The sequence below is a fragment of the Etheostoma cragini genome, chromosome 5, assembly GCF_013103735.1.
Source record: "Etheostoma cragini isolate CJK2018 chromosome 5, CSU_Ecrag_1.0, whole genome shotgun sequence".
In the NCBI taxonomy this organism is placed as follows: Eukaryota; Metazoa; Chordata; class Actinopteri; order Perciformes; family Percidae; genus Etheostoma; species Etheostoma cragini.
The window spans coordinates 21,058,330-21,070,383 of record NC_048411.1 but is presented as its reverse complement, the minus strand read 5'-3'; the positions used below and the strand labels follow the sequence as shown (position 1 = coordinate 21,070,383).

Sequence of the window (12,054 nt, the reverse complement as noted above, 5' to 3'; positions counted from 1 at the left end):
ATTTCACTCCATTATAGACAGGATACCAGCTGATCTGTGTGGGTGGCTGATCTTTAATGCAATATCTACATTTCCCATTATCAGCAACCATTCATCCAATGTTCCAAAGAGACATTTTGTTTACTAATCTGATATTATTTTAGAAAACTAACTAAGAAAATATTAAACAACCCTTTTGCAATTATGTAAGCACATAATGTAATCTAGAAACTGCTGCCCTGGTTACAAAAAACAAGGCAACTAATCTCAGCTGGGATTCTGTCTATAATGTAGTCCAATGGAAATTTGTGAGTGACCCCAAACTTTTGACCGGTAGTGTATATATATATATATATATATATATATATATATATATATATATATATATATATATAAGAAAGAAAGGTGTTAAAGAGCAGGGAAGTAAAGATGAAGGCAGACAAACGGAGAAAAGAAAGGAAGTCTTACTGCTCTCATTTGATTAATGATATGTAGTAGGGCTGCCAGTATCCCCCAAGAATCATGATGTCATGTTTGGAAGTCCTCCTGTCAGGCCAATAGGTGGCAGAAGTTGCCAATGAGCTCCAATGAGATTTGACGGACATTCCACCATTTCCGGGCAAATATGACAGAAACATCCTAGTCAATCTCTCAAGTGCCACTTTGTCTGATAGCTTTCCACTCCAGTGAGAGGTGCGAGTAGAAAGAGCGGGGGAGGAAAGAAAGAAGGGAAGGAGAAAATGAGAGAAGAGAGGTAAATGTCACTGAGAGTACTTCGTGATGTTTAAACATTTGCCAGCCTCATAGTTCGTCACTTCTTGGCAACTACCTTACTATGAGCAACAATAACAAAACAACAGTTCACAAGATTGCAAAAGAAGTAATCTCACTAGACTGAGGAGGATCATTTTAACCAGAGAACGGACAACCTTGTAAATGCAAATGCATGTACTTGTGAATGCAATGTGATAGGACCCTTTGTAGTTAACAAGTTTGGCAATTGTGTAGATTAGAACAACACATTCGAACAGTTTAATGGAAAACATGTTGCGAAAAGAACAGCATTCAACTGAGTTAATGAAGTGTTATCAAAAGTTAAAAGAAGTTTTTTTTTACACAGCTTTTACACTTTGATTATTTATATCTGAAAGTAAAATAGCCAGTATTGTTGTGTATTTGAAATAGAAAAGTGACAATGTACAGTACGTGGCTGGAAACTGTAAAATGTTCCCCCTCCTTCCTGCCTTACTTGAACATCTTCTTGAACAATCATCTTTTTCAAGATGATTCTGATATTTATTTCCATGTTAATGATAAATTGCCTCTGTTTTCACTCTCCACTTTACATCTATTTTTCTTTTTATGAAAGAAACTTCCCTTGGCTTGAGGTTTCCTCCTTTAAGGAAATCAGCAGCTGTGGCCAACTTGTGTTTAGTCAGTTGCAATGGATTCCAATAGTTGCAGAGAAGCAAGATGCCCCAATGCTAAAGGAGCATGGGTTACATGGAGGAAGTGACTAGCATATCATGGTTTGTTGTGTTGAGTGAGTTTGTCAGCATCAATGAAGAGAGGACGACAGCAGAAGCTGTCTTGTGGCAGTCATTTCTAACCTTACTAAGAACCTTATTTGCCCCCATGGACTGTGGATAAAGTAAGAAAGGTTGGATACGTTCTTCTAAGAGCGTAAGTATAATCAGATCCAGAGCACTGTAGGTGTTTGCAGCCATGTTTAAGCCAGAGTTTATGTTGCAACACCTGTTGTTTATTTCCTGTTTAATATGTTAATTGCATGTAGCAAGTACACCAAGGCACATTCATTGCCAGTAAAAACTTACTGGCAATGAATTGGATTCTGATAATTGATTCCTTTTTAGAGTTTTAGATTGGGTTTTCCTTTTTTTTAATTAACTGTAAGACTATTTTTGTTTTGACAGGGGCATGATTGCAGAATGTAAAGGGACTTTATTGCCTTGAAATTGGCCTGTTAGGAAATGCCCTGGGCTAAGCTAAGCTAAACTAAGCTTAACTAATCACATGGCAATGTTTTGCTTCAGGTGGGAAATGGTTATGAGGTTTAGGTTAACCAAACTTAAAAAGCAGGTGGGATTGGGCCAGACCCTGAGCAACTGCCCTTACTTTACATTGAAGAAAATGCACAAGAACTGTTCATAAAGAGCCAAACGATGTCATGAAAATGTATTTCCTCTGCAAAGTGAGCAAAAGGCTGGTAGTGAAAGCAGAAAGGGGTTTGTAGCAAGAGGGACTCAAAGGCCGACTTTTTGGAAGCATGTAGGTCTCTTCCTCAAACTACTCACACTAACAAATAAAGTTGCTGTAAACTAAACCATTGTGATCTGACTTTCTTGCTCCGAATTAGCACACAAAAAAGGACCATATCTAGGTCCACTCCTGTGTCCTAACAGCGATACTGCGGATGTTTGACTTTTTGAAATCCATGTTTCATTTAACAATTTTTCCTCAAATGATTGAATACCATTCCAAACATTACAGCAGTAATTGCTTAGATCTTTTTAAATATAAACAGTATATCTTGGTGTTCTCCACTTCAAGATGCTATGATACATCATTTTCAACACATAAAGTAGACCAAGATTCAATTGCCATAATAAAATTACACTGTGGTTGATTCGGTTTATTTTTTTATTTTTTATTTTTAATGTAGTGTCTTGATGTGCTTTGTTCTGTGTATGTTTCATAACATTCCAGAATGGATTTCAATACTTACTAATGTTTAATACTCTGTTCTGAACTCCGATTGATTTCAAACAATATAAAGTATTTATTTAATGTAAATGTTTTTGTATTGGAGCTAAGTAAGTTTATTTAGAAACTGATAATTATGCGATTGTGACATGATGACAGTAACATCAATTATAACATGGCTACTTGCAGAAGTTGACACATTTAATTGCGTCCCATCTGTCTACAGGAGCCGAGAATATTAAGAAATATTGGAGTCGTTACTACCAGGGGTCACAGGGTGTTGTCTTCGTATTGGACAGCGCCTCATCGGATGAGGACCTTGAAGCAGCACGTAACGAGCTCCACTCAGCCCTGCAGCACCCGCAGCTCTGCACGCTACCTTTTCTCATCCTCGCCAACCACCAGGACAAGCCTGCTGCAAGGACGCCAAGCCAGGTAACCTAGCTGGTTTACAGTGCTATTGTTAATTAATTTCATCCCGTGCATCTCTAACTGCAATTCACTTTTTGAGAATACATTATTAATTACACACATTCAGACAAACACTCGCCAGTAAATAAGTATACACATACAGTACATTTTTTATTTGCACTCTGCATCACAAAAATAGTTGTACACAATAGGTCTGCTATGATTGTTTTTATTTTTTTATTTAACCTTTATTTAACCAGGAAGTCCCTTGGGATTAAAATCTCTTTTCCGAGGGAGACCAGTTACAATTTAAACAGAAATACAGCATAGAAAAAAATCACAAATAGAGGAAAGGAACAGGTCACATGTGGCAGTTGCATTTTTGAATTACATGGCATTTTATTTTTGCCTTAAATACATTTAATTACGAGTTAAAGTGGGTTGTTTTAGAGCTGAACTCTACATTGTGCATTATATTTGTGTCAGTCCCATAATTTAAGAACAGACTTTACTACTTTATAGTGGTGGTGGCGTAGGGGGTTGTTTGTGCCCCTATGAACCTGGAAGCGGTGCTGGATACGTCACCCCAGGTCGGGTCTCTCAAGGCAGATTGGTCCCCTGTCAGGGGCCCAACTAGAGTGATCAAAAGAGCTCTATAAATTGGTGATTTGGGAAAAGAGAGACCTCATCCGGAATAGGGAAACCAAGGCCTCCTCCTGCAGCCAGGCCTTGAACAGGAGTTTGCAGGCAAGTCCCTTGTAACTGGCCTGTACCAATTGGGCCTGGTAAGACTTAGCCCCAACAAATAACATGGGGCTAATGCCATGTGGCTCACCCCCTCTTAGGTGTTGGAGTGGACATGCCCTCTGTGGAGGCAAAGTTGTAAGACTGGCAAGCTTTATCTTTTTGGGAAGGTTGCAGAAAATCCAAAAGCTCCCCAGGGCAAGGTGCCAAAGAATGGAACAGAGTCAGTGTTTCCCCTACGATTGTTTGCCCTACCAAGTGTCATTGTTTCTTTTAAATTAAACTACAGATTTACAGGAAACAACCTAATGACTGTAATTTATTGCATTGGCAGTTTCATTTCGAGAGTTTGTTTTTATTTCTTGTTTCTCTCACCTGCGTCCTCTGATAACTGCTGACAGTAAATTGACATTTTCACAGCGCTCCGCCAGCTCCAAAAACCTAAAGAAACAAAAAACAATCCCAAAGCAAAAGCTCTCCGTCTTGACTTTGGCTCAAACAAGCCTACGCAGTGTGTGCCCAGCTGGTGTAGCCAGTTAAAACATACATACATTCCGCAAGACATACGCTCTGCATACTTAATCCGTTCAATGTAGCCAAATTCGCGCAACATTGCCCCTATTTTCAACTGTTGCTAAAAAGTTGTGTTTATGTAAATGTGTTTTTATTTATTTTCAAAAAATAAGTGCACTAAACCACAATTTTGCAATCGGTCACACAGTTAAATGTTTGGACACTCTCATAAATAGTTATTAATATTATTAATTGTTTTTTGTTTTTTGTTTTTTTATCCTTGCCAGTAAATGGTCATGAAATAGCTGTGGAGCTCTGGAGCACAGACTCCCCCAATTTGTATGTTTAACCCTTAGTGAAGTATTAGATTCTGCTGTTATTTGCTGTTTGGCAGGTCAGCATTTGCTATTTAGTCTTTAAAACTAGAGATAGGAATTATGACTAGCATCGCTCTAATTTCAATAATTTAGCTCATGTCATTTTGCAGTAAGCATGTAAGGCTGTAGATTATTTTAGAAAACATCAGCACTCAAAAGTTAAATACTCACTCCAGTTTTATCCATGTTCTTTGACCAAGTTGTCTTTTATTTTTGTTTTTTGTAACTTTATTTTTCCAAGTTTCCACACTACAATTGTACAACTGAGTTGTGTTTAGGGCTGCAGACTCCACATTGTGTTGGGCAGGTTTTGCACTTCTAATCACCTCTGTGTTTTGACGGAGTAGGAAATGTACTTCTATCTGAGCATCTTACCAGAACTGGCCAACGCAGAACCCCCATGATTACACACATTTGTGTCCTTTTTTCCCTTTTGTCTTAAATACCAGTTTGCCACTCCACCAACAACAGGATGTAATAGTAAGAATATAGTAGAAATGTCATTAGTGGTCATGGAGTTAGAGTCTCTCTCTCTCTCTCTCTCTCTCTCTCTCTCTCTCTCTCTCTCTCTCTCTCTCTCTGTGTGTGTGTGTTTGCTAGCCATGCTCTGCCTCCCTCACAGAAGGGTCCTCTTGGAGTAGGATGTTATGGATTCCACTCCCAGTTGAATGGTCTTATGTTTCAAGAACCTCCCTTTACTGCAGGCACACATGCACACACACAGAAATGTACACAAGCCTGCATCATCTGCGGAGGCCGATATTTAATGTTTCTGAAGGATAAAGACCACCGGTGTTGCTGCTCTTCTGGAATGGGAAATGACATTGGAAATAGTTCGGATCCAGATTCTGTTGTGACCCGATGCCTTTGGGGACAACCTAGGACTCCGCGTGAGTCAGTTTAACTTGGTTTACTTGAGCACACGACGCTATAGTCATAAAAACCCACTCATTTTATTGATATTTTAAATGGCAACTACTTGGATTAAGCCCGACATCACTGGTCTCTTTGTTGGCCCTCCTAACGTAGCCTATTAATCTTAGTCTGTGAGCTGCCCAAACTTGAACACTGCACATAGCGTGATGTGACCTCTGCCTATTCGATCAGTCTCTGGAAGTATTGACTTTTCTGAACGGTTTGCAAACACTGATGACACGTGAGACTGGCTTATGTCACCTAAAGGCCTTTTTTTGCATGCTGTAGGGAGGGTCATTTCAGTTTATAACGAATGACTTACATAAAGTGAGTTTAGCACGATGGCAGAGGATGGTGATGTCAGTACTGGCACAGATGTTTTCATACTGTGTCTACATCTATCAGCTAAACATAATTGGTTGTGTGGGAAATTATGCTTTATCCTTATTGCTATGTTGTATTCATGTGTCTGCAGCATCACATTCTTTTTTTTGTACATGCACTTACATTAAACAGAATAACATACATTTACACATGCAGTTTGTAGCACTTTCTTATTTTTAATTGGTATAGAGCTACTATCAATTTCCTTTACAAATAAGGGCAACATCCACAGTCTTACGTCCTGTTTAGACCATTCATGACATGCTGGTGATTTGAAATCTTAAGGCTTTAAAGTCAGCTGGCATTGGTGATAGACATCTTTAATTAATTCAACAGACGTTATAATAATTTATTTGTACGGGGTGCTGCACTGGTTGAACTGAACCTCAATTGTAGGTAAAAAAGAGATTTTGGCAGAATTTGGCTTTGTAAGTGTGTATATATTCTTTGTAATAAATTTGTGTGTTTAAAATGACAAAGTCAATATGAGTGTTACCATGCCTGTGTGCACATTATCATCTGACTCATGGCTGTGTCACTGAAGGAGCTTAGGGATTCATGTAATACATAAGTAACCTCTGCTAAGATGAAACAAAATTTTAGACTGAAAGAAATCATTGACTCCACCTCTTCTCTTAAACCTTGTTTCTTTGCCTTGACTCTGTATGTCAAGCTAATGAACTCAGTTATAACCCTTGCTTGTTTTCCATAATGACAGTCCGGCTTCAGGTATTATCGTGTGTTACTCTGTTAAAAATAAAACCCAAAAAAGTAGAAATAGTAAGCCAACTGAACCACTGGGGAATGCAAGACGGGAAAACCCTGTATGTGTTAGCCAAACATTTGCTCAACATCCGCAGGGGTCTCTTCCTGGAGTTTATTTTCAGTTCTCCATATGCTATCATTTCACTTTCACCTCTGTTATGGGACTTCACAACTTTAGGAAACATAAATTAAAAAAGAAATAAAATATACGTCCTGTGATAAAACATGTGTACAGCATGATGATGCAAATAAAAACAGAGCTTGACCCTTACAGATCAAACAAGCTAACGTACAGTATTAATAGTTCGTGCATGGTGCTTAAAGCCACATAGGATGTCTCTGTTTAGCTCAAAATGGCTTTGTGTGTTTCCATAGAGTGCTGTGATGTCATATTTAAATTTCTGCTATATAGCACCCTGTGAATATTTTCTCTAAAGCAGGGACAAAATTAAATTAAAATGTCTATCATGCTGTATACGTTTTCTAAGCATATGCAGCAATAACAACCTCTATTAGCAGCCATCACCTCATGATCCTCCTTACTAAAATGAATATTTTCTTCCTAATTGTAAATTCAGATTTGCTCGTAATTTTAATTAGTTACACAACTGAGAGGGTCTAGTTGACTGGTACAGCACATTGTTTCTTAGTTCCTAACTTGTGTGTATTGTTTGTCTTCAGGTAGTTTGGGAATATTTATGTGTTCACATTACTTATTTATAAAGGTTGTCAAAATGCTTTACTGTAGAGCCGAGTTGCTTAATATTAAATGAAAGTTACACTAAAAGTACCAAGATACATGTCAGAAACAAGTGGCAAACCACTCTTTGCTCTGGCCTTTTGTGGTCCAGTGTAAGTGCAGCGTGTCTCCTCAGCTGAGTATAAAAGCACAATTAAAGATATGCCACTTTCTATTTTCAAGATTTTATCATCCTCAGGATTGTTGGAAGCATCCCAGCAAGACCTCAGTGTGAACCCTAGAAAGTGTCGGATTATGTACTGCGTGTCCAACTGCACTTCTAAAAACACTTATCATACACAGTAACACTAATTTATTTAGGTTATCTGGAGTATGTGTGCTTGCACTGTGAATAACCTCTGGTTAATGTATTCATAGCTGCTTTAGTTGAATGGTTAGGGGGTTATTTATACGGTATATGTCTACATTAAAAGGTTTAAAATGTACAATGAAGCATACAGTAAGGGCTGTTTTTCTTTTACCAGAAACTTGTTTTGTAGGAAAAAAGATTGAGGGTTAATGTCATCTATTGCTAGGGCATTTTCAACGTGTCCAAGCTCCCACATCAATACCAGTAAAAGTGGCTACATCAGTCATACAGCCTTGTCTTATTCATCAGGACCCAAATAATATCACAAGCGCAAGTATTCCTAAAGGTCTCATACAAGACACCATATATACCCAGTATGATATGTATCTTTTCATTATTTATTAGCATTTCCATTAGCTTTTTCCTACTAAGGGTCAGTGCACATTGCTTTGAGATGTTTTGGCCAGTGGAGCTACTTCACTAAAACTTTTGCTTCATAGAAGCTCGACACTCATTAGGTCTTCACCAGGATAGGCCAGTGACTGTACAAATTCTGTACCTCTGAGAAAAGGTGAATGTTTCTTAACCATCATATGAACTCTAATAAATGGTAATTTGAAGCGGTATATAATACTTCCAAAAGTATTACATTGTAAAATAGAAACAATCCCTTTTTTAAATGTTCTTGGCCTTAATATTCTGCAGATAAAACTTCAAAGTAATCTGAAAGTAAATGTTTAAATATTAGCAAAATGCAGGTAATTTGCAAAGGTTGTAATAATGTTTAAGAATACTGTAATCCATAACAGTTTGAAAATAACCTTTTCAACTAGAGTCTTAGCATTTGATCCAACATAACAATTTTCTCTGGAAAAGTCAGTCTGGCTACATCCTTAGAAATCCCTTTGAAATGTTTAAACGATTTAAGCATGTCTTAATGTTTATTAGACAGGTCACTCTAAATTCAAACAAGAAGTCATGTGTAAGGTTTTGTACAGTATATACCATATGTGAAGCATGGATATAATACTGTAAGTCTTGCCACAGTGTTACCCTTCAATCCCCCCGTCTCATGTATCTTCTACATGGACTACGGTTAATGGGGACCCTCTGACCTTTAGAACTGTCTTCAACCTCTTAGCGTTGATGATGCATATGTGGACAAAACTGGATTTATTCAAGTGAGCTGAGATTGAACTAAACTAAATGTGACCACAAGAAAACTAATGTTTTACGTGCTCATACATTGTAACCAACTATTTGCAGCTCAGAAGGATCCCTACCAACAAATCAAAAATAAACTTTCACCCAAAAGAGTAATTCACTTTTTACATGCCAGTTATGAAAGTGGCGAGGGTTAAGCGTAGGGGGCAGCTCTGTATCACATGTAGACCACACATACATTTTATTTAAATCGGATGAAATTTGTCATGTAAGGCGGATTTCCTGTTGCCAGCCTGGGGAAGTATGACCAAAAGTCAATTTTGGCCTGTAGATGTCCTCAGGCCTGGACCCTTGTCAAACGGGAGAAATCTTGGGCAGATAGGACAATGTAACAACTTCTTCGTTCCTCAATAAATGCACAAAATGGCCATTGAGTGTCGAGATGGTACAGACCCAATTTGAAGTCCATTGGATGAAATCTCTCTAGGAAGAGTTTTTTAAAGTATAGCACCTCAGCTTTTAGGTCTACTTTCTGTTGCCACTAGGGGGCGCTATGAATTTGAGCCAATATCGGCCTGCTGATATCGTCAGGGTTGAACTCTTATAGATCCTGAAAAGTTTTGAGCCAATTAAACTTTTTCTTTTTCATCTTTAACGTTTTAAGATGGCACAGACCAAATTTGAAGGCGATCGGATGAAATCTCTAGAAGGAGTTTGTTGAAGTACGACACGTGGAAATGGCCAACATCGTACTAATTTTGAACTTTCAGTTAAAGTTCCCATGACATGGTGCTCTTTGGATGCCTTTATATAGACCTTAGTCGTCCCCTAATGTCGTATCTGAAGTCTCTTTCCCCAAATACTGCCTTATTGCAGAATTACAGCCACTAGAGCCAGTCCCACAATGAGCTTTCCTTAGGATGTGCCATTACTGAGTCTCTAGCTTTTGAGGAGGAGAGAAGCCCGGGAGGCCGGGGTTGTGGCCTTGACCAACTGCCACTTTGCTTGTTTGAAAGCCATGTCTCTCTCTCATGGGTGGGCCAAATTCTCTGGGCGGGCAAAGCAGAGAAAGGGGAGGTAACCTTGCTCCTAATGATTTCATAAGGAGCAAGCTCTCATTTTCTCAAAGGCAGACAGGAAACCCAGGGCTCTGTTTACACCGATTGCTATTTCTAGCCACTGTGGGACCATAGGCAGGCTGGGGGAACACATATTGATGTTAAAAAATCTCATAAAGTGAATTGTTTATGCAATGGGACCTTTAAAAATAGCGGACTTCCTGTTGGGTTCAGGGTATGGAGCTCAGGAGCTCAGTTTTTTAAGTTTTGTAGGGGGTGCTTTTTGTGCACCTATTCCAGAAATCCTTAAATACATACATTTTCACATTTTCACCAGACAAAGGAATTATAAAAATTCCTTCAGTTTCAAAAGGGCCTTTGCTGCCGTCGGCGCTCAGGCTTTTATGTCATCGAAGGTCCAAGTCAATTAAGTTGTACAAACAAAATAACCGATCTCGATACATAGCTCTCTGAGGTTTAGAACGTTAATTAAAATAGACAACTATCACAATGGAATATACATGTATATTCCATTCTGATGGTTTAAAAAAACAAACATTCAAAGTTTCAATTAAAGCTTTGTTGTTTAGAACTTAATCTACTTACCAAAGTGGCTAATGGAGTTAGGGGACACATTTTTTTAAACTAAAATATTCTGAGGCTCTTAACTTTGTTTCATAATTGTTTTGATATTTTTGTTATTTTGGAAACTTCAAGCCTCAGTTGCCAGTAATATGCTTGAAGCTTTCTTTGGCAAATTTTGTCAGACATCCCATATTTAATTTAAAAACGATACTGTTTTTAAATATGAAAGCACACATTGCCTTGGAAAATTATGTTGTTGTGTATAATGTTACCACCATGGACAGAAGTCTGTAGAGAAAGTAAGTTTGTCTGTTACTGAAGGTCTGTACATGATCTAGATTGCAAAATTAGATTAAGCCCACAGATGAATGAAATTATTATTTTTTATTTGAACATGTATTGGATTTTGCAAACATCCCACTCCATACCCCTGCCTCTCACCATTTGAACTCTACAAACCTCAAAAGACAGCAGCTGCATTGCCGGTTCTTGTCTCTTGTGAAAGTTTGACGCCACCCATGAAACAAGCCTAAATGTAGTTGCTCTAAATTCTATTGGCAGCTCTTCCGGCGATGACACTGTACACAAATGACGTCTCCGTGTTGTTTCTTCTCACAGCAACCACGTTGTTGACAGAGCAAGGTGGCTCATTTCCTTGACAAACACACATACTTGCCTTTGCTAGTGTTTTCTGGGGAGCTCCTTGTTTACGGTGTCACGTTAGTGACTTAGGGTGTTTCTGGCACTGCTAGAGCGAGGGGTGAGAGAAGGTGGCGGTGGGGCAGTACTGCTCAGCAGGCCTGCTAAGGCCTCACTGAGGCCCTCTGTGCTGGAGCAAGTGTTTTTCAGGGGCAGGGTGGGTCTGGAGTAGGTAGAAGGAAACGTGGGACAAAATTCCTTGTTGACATCAATCTCCTGCCGTTGGGGGGCCCAAGGAAGCTGGGGAGGAGTGGAGTGGAGGTTACCCTGTTGATATAACACCTCAACAAAGCAGGTCTGTTTGGATGGATGGACCTAATGGATGAGGGGCTCTTGATTTAGAAAATGCATTAGCTATAGGTAGACTTTTTAATTTTTTTTAAATTTTTGTGTTATCTCAGGAAGAGATGGACTACAGAAGTTAAACGATGATACACTGTATGAGAGCGCAACAAAAATGGAGCCCAGGAGCGAGTCACAGAGGGGGGGTGAAGGGGGAGAACGGGGTTGAACTTGTGTAAAAACGGGGAGAGAATACATAAAAGATGGAGATAACAAAACAATACTGTAAAACGAGGATAAAGGGAAGGCTGCAATATCTTACCTTTTAGAACCATGATGATGGTTCCCCTCCAAGATTGAATGTAGAAGCATTGAAATATTGCAGTCCCCTAATGACTGAACAGG

General features: G+C 38.8%; 1 protein-coding gene across 3 annotated transcripts in view; it reads left to right on the top strand.

The window, feature by feature from the left end:
* Positions 1-12,054, top strand: part of arl15a (ADP-ribosylation factor-like 15a) — a 108,495-nt gene that overhangs the window by 50,584 nt on the left and 45,857 nt on the right. For all 3 annotated transcript variants that reach the window (XM_034870996.1, XM_034870995.1, XM_034870997.1), the window contains exon 4: positions 2,930-3,138. In XM_034870996.1, coding sequence (XP_034726887.1) covers positions 2,930-3,138 — 209 coding nt within the window. The remainder of the gene's footprint in view (positions 1-2,929; positions 3,139-12,054) is intronic.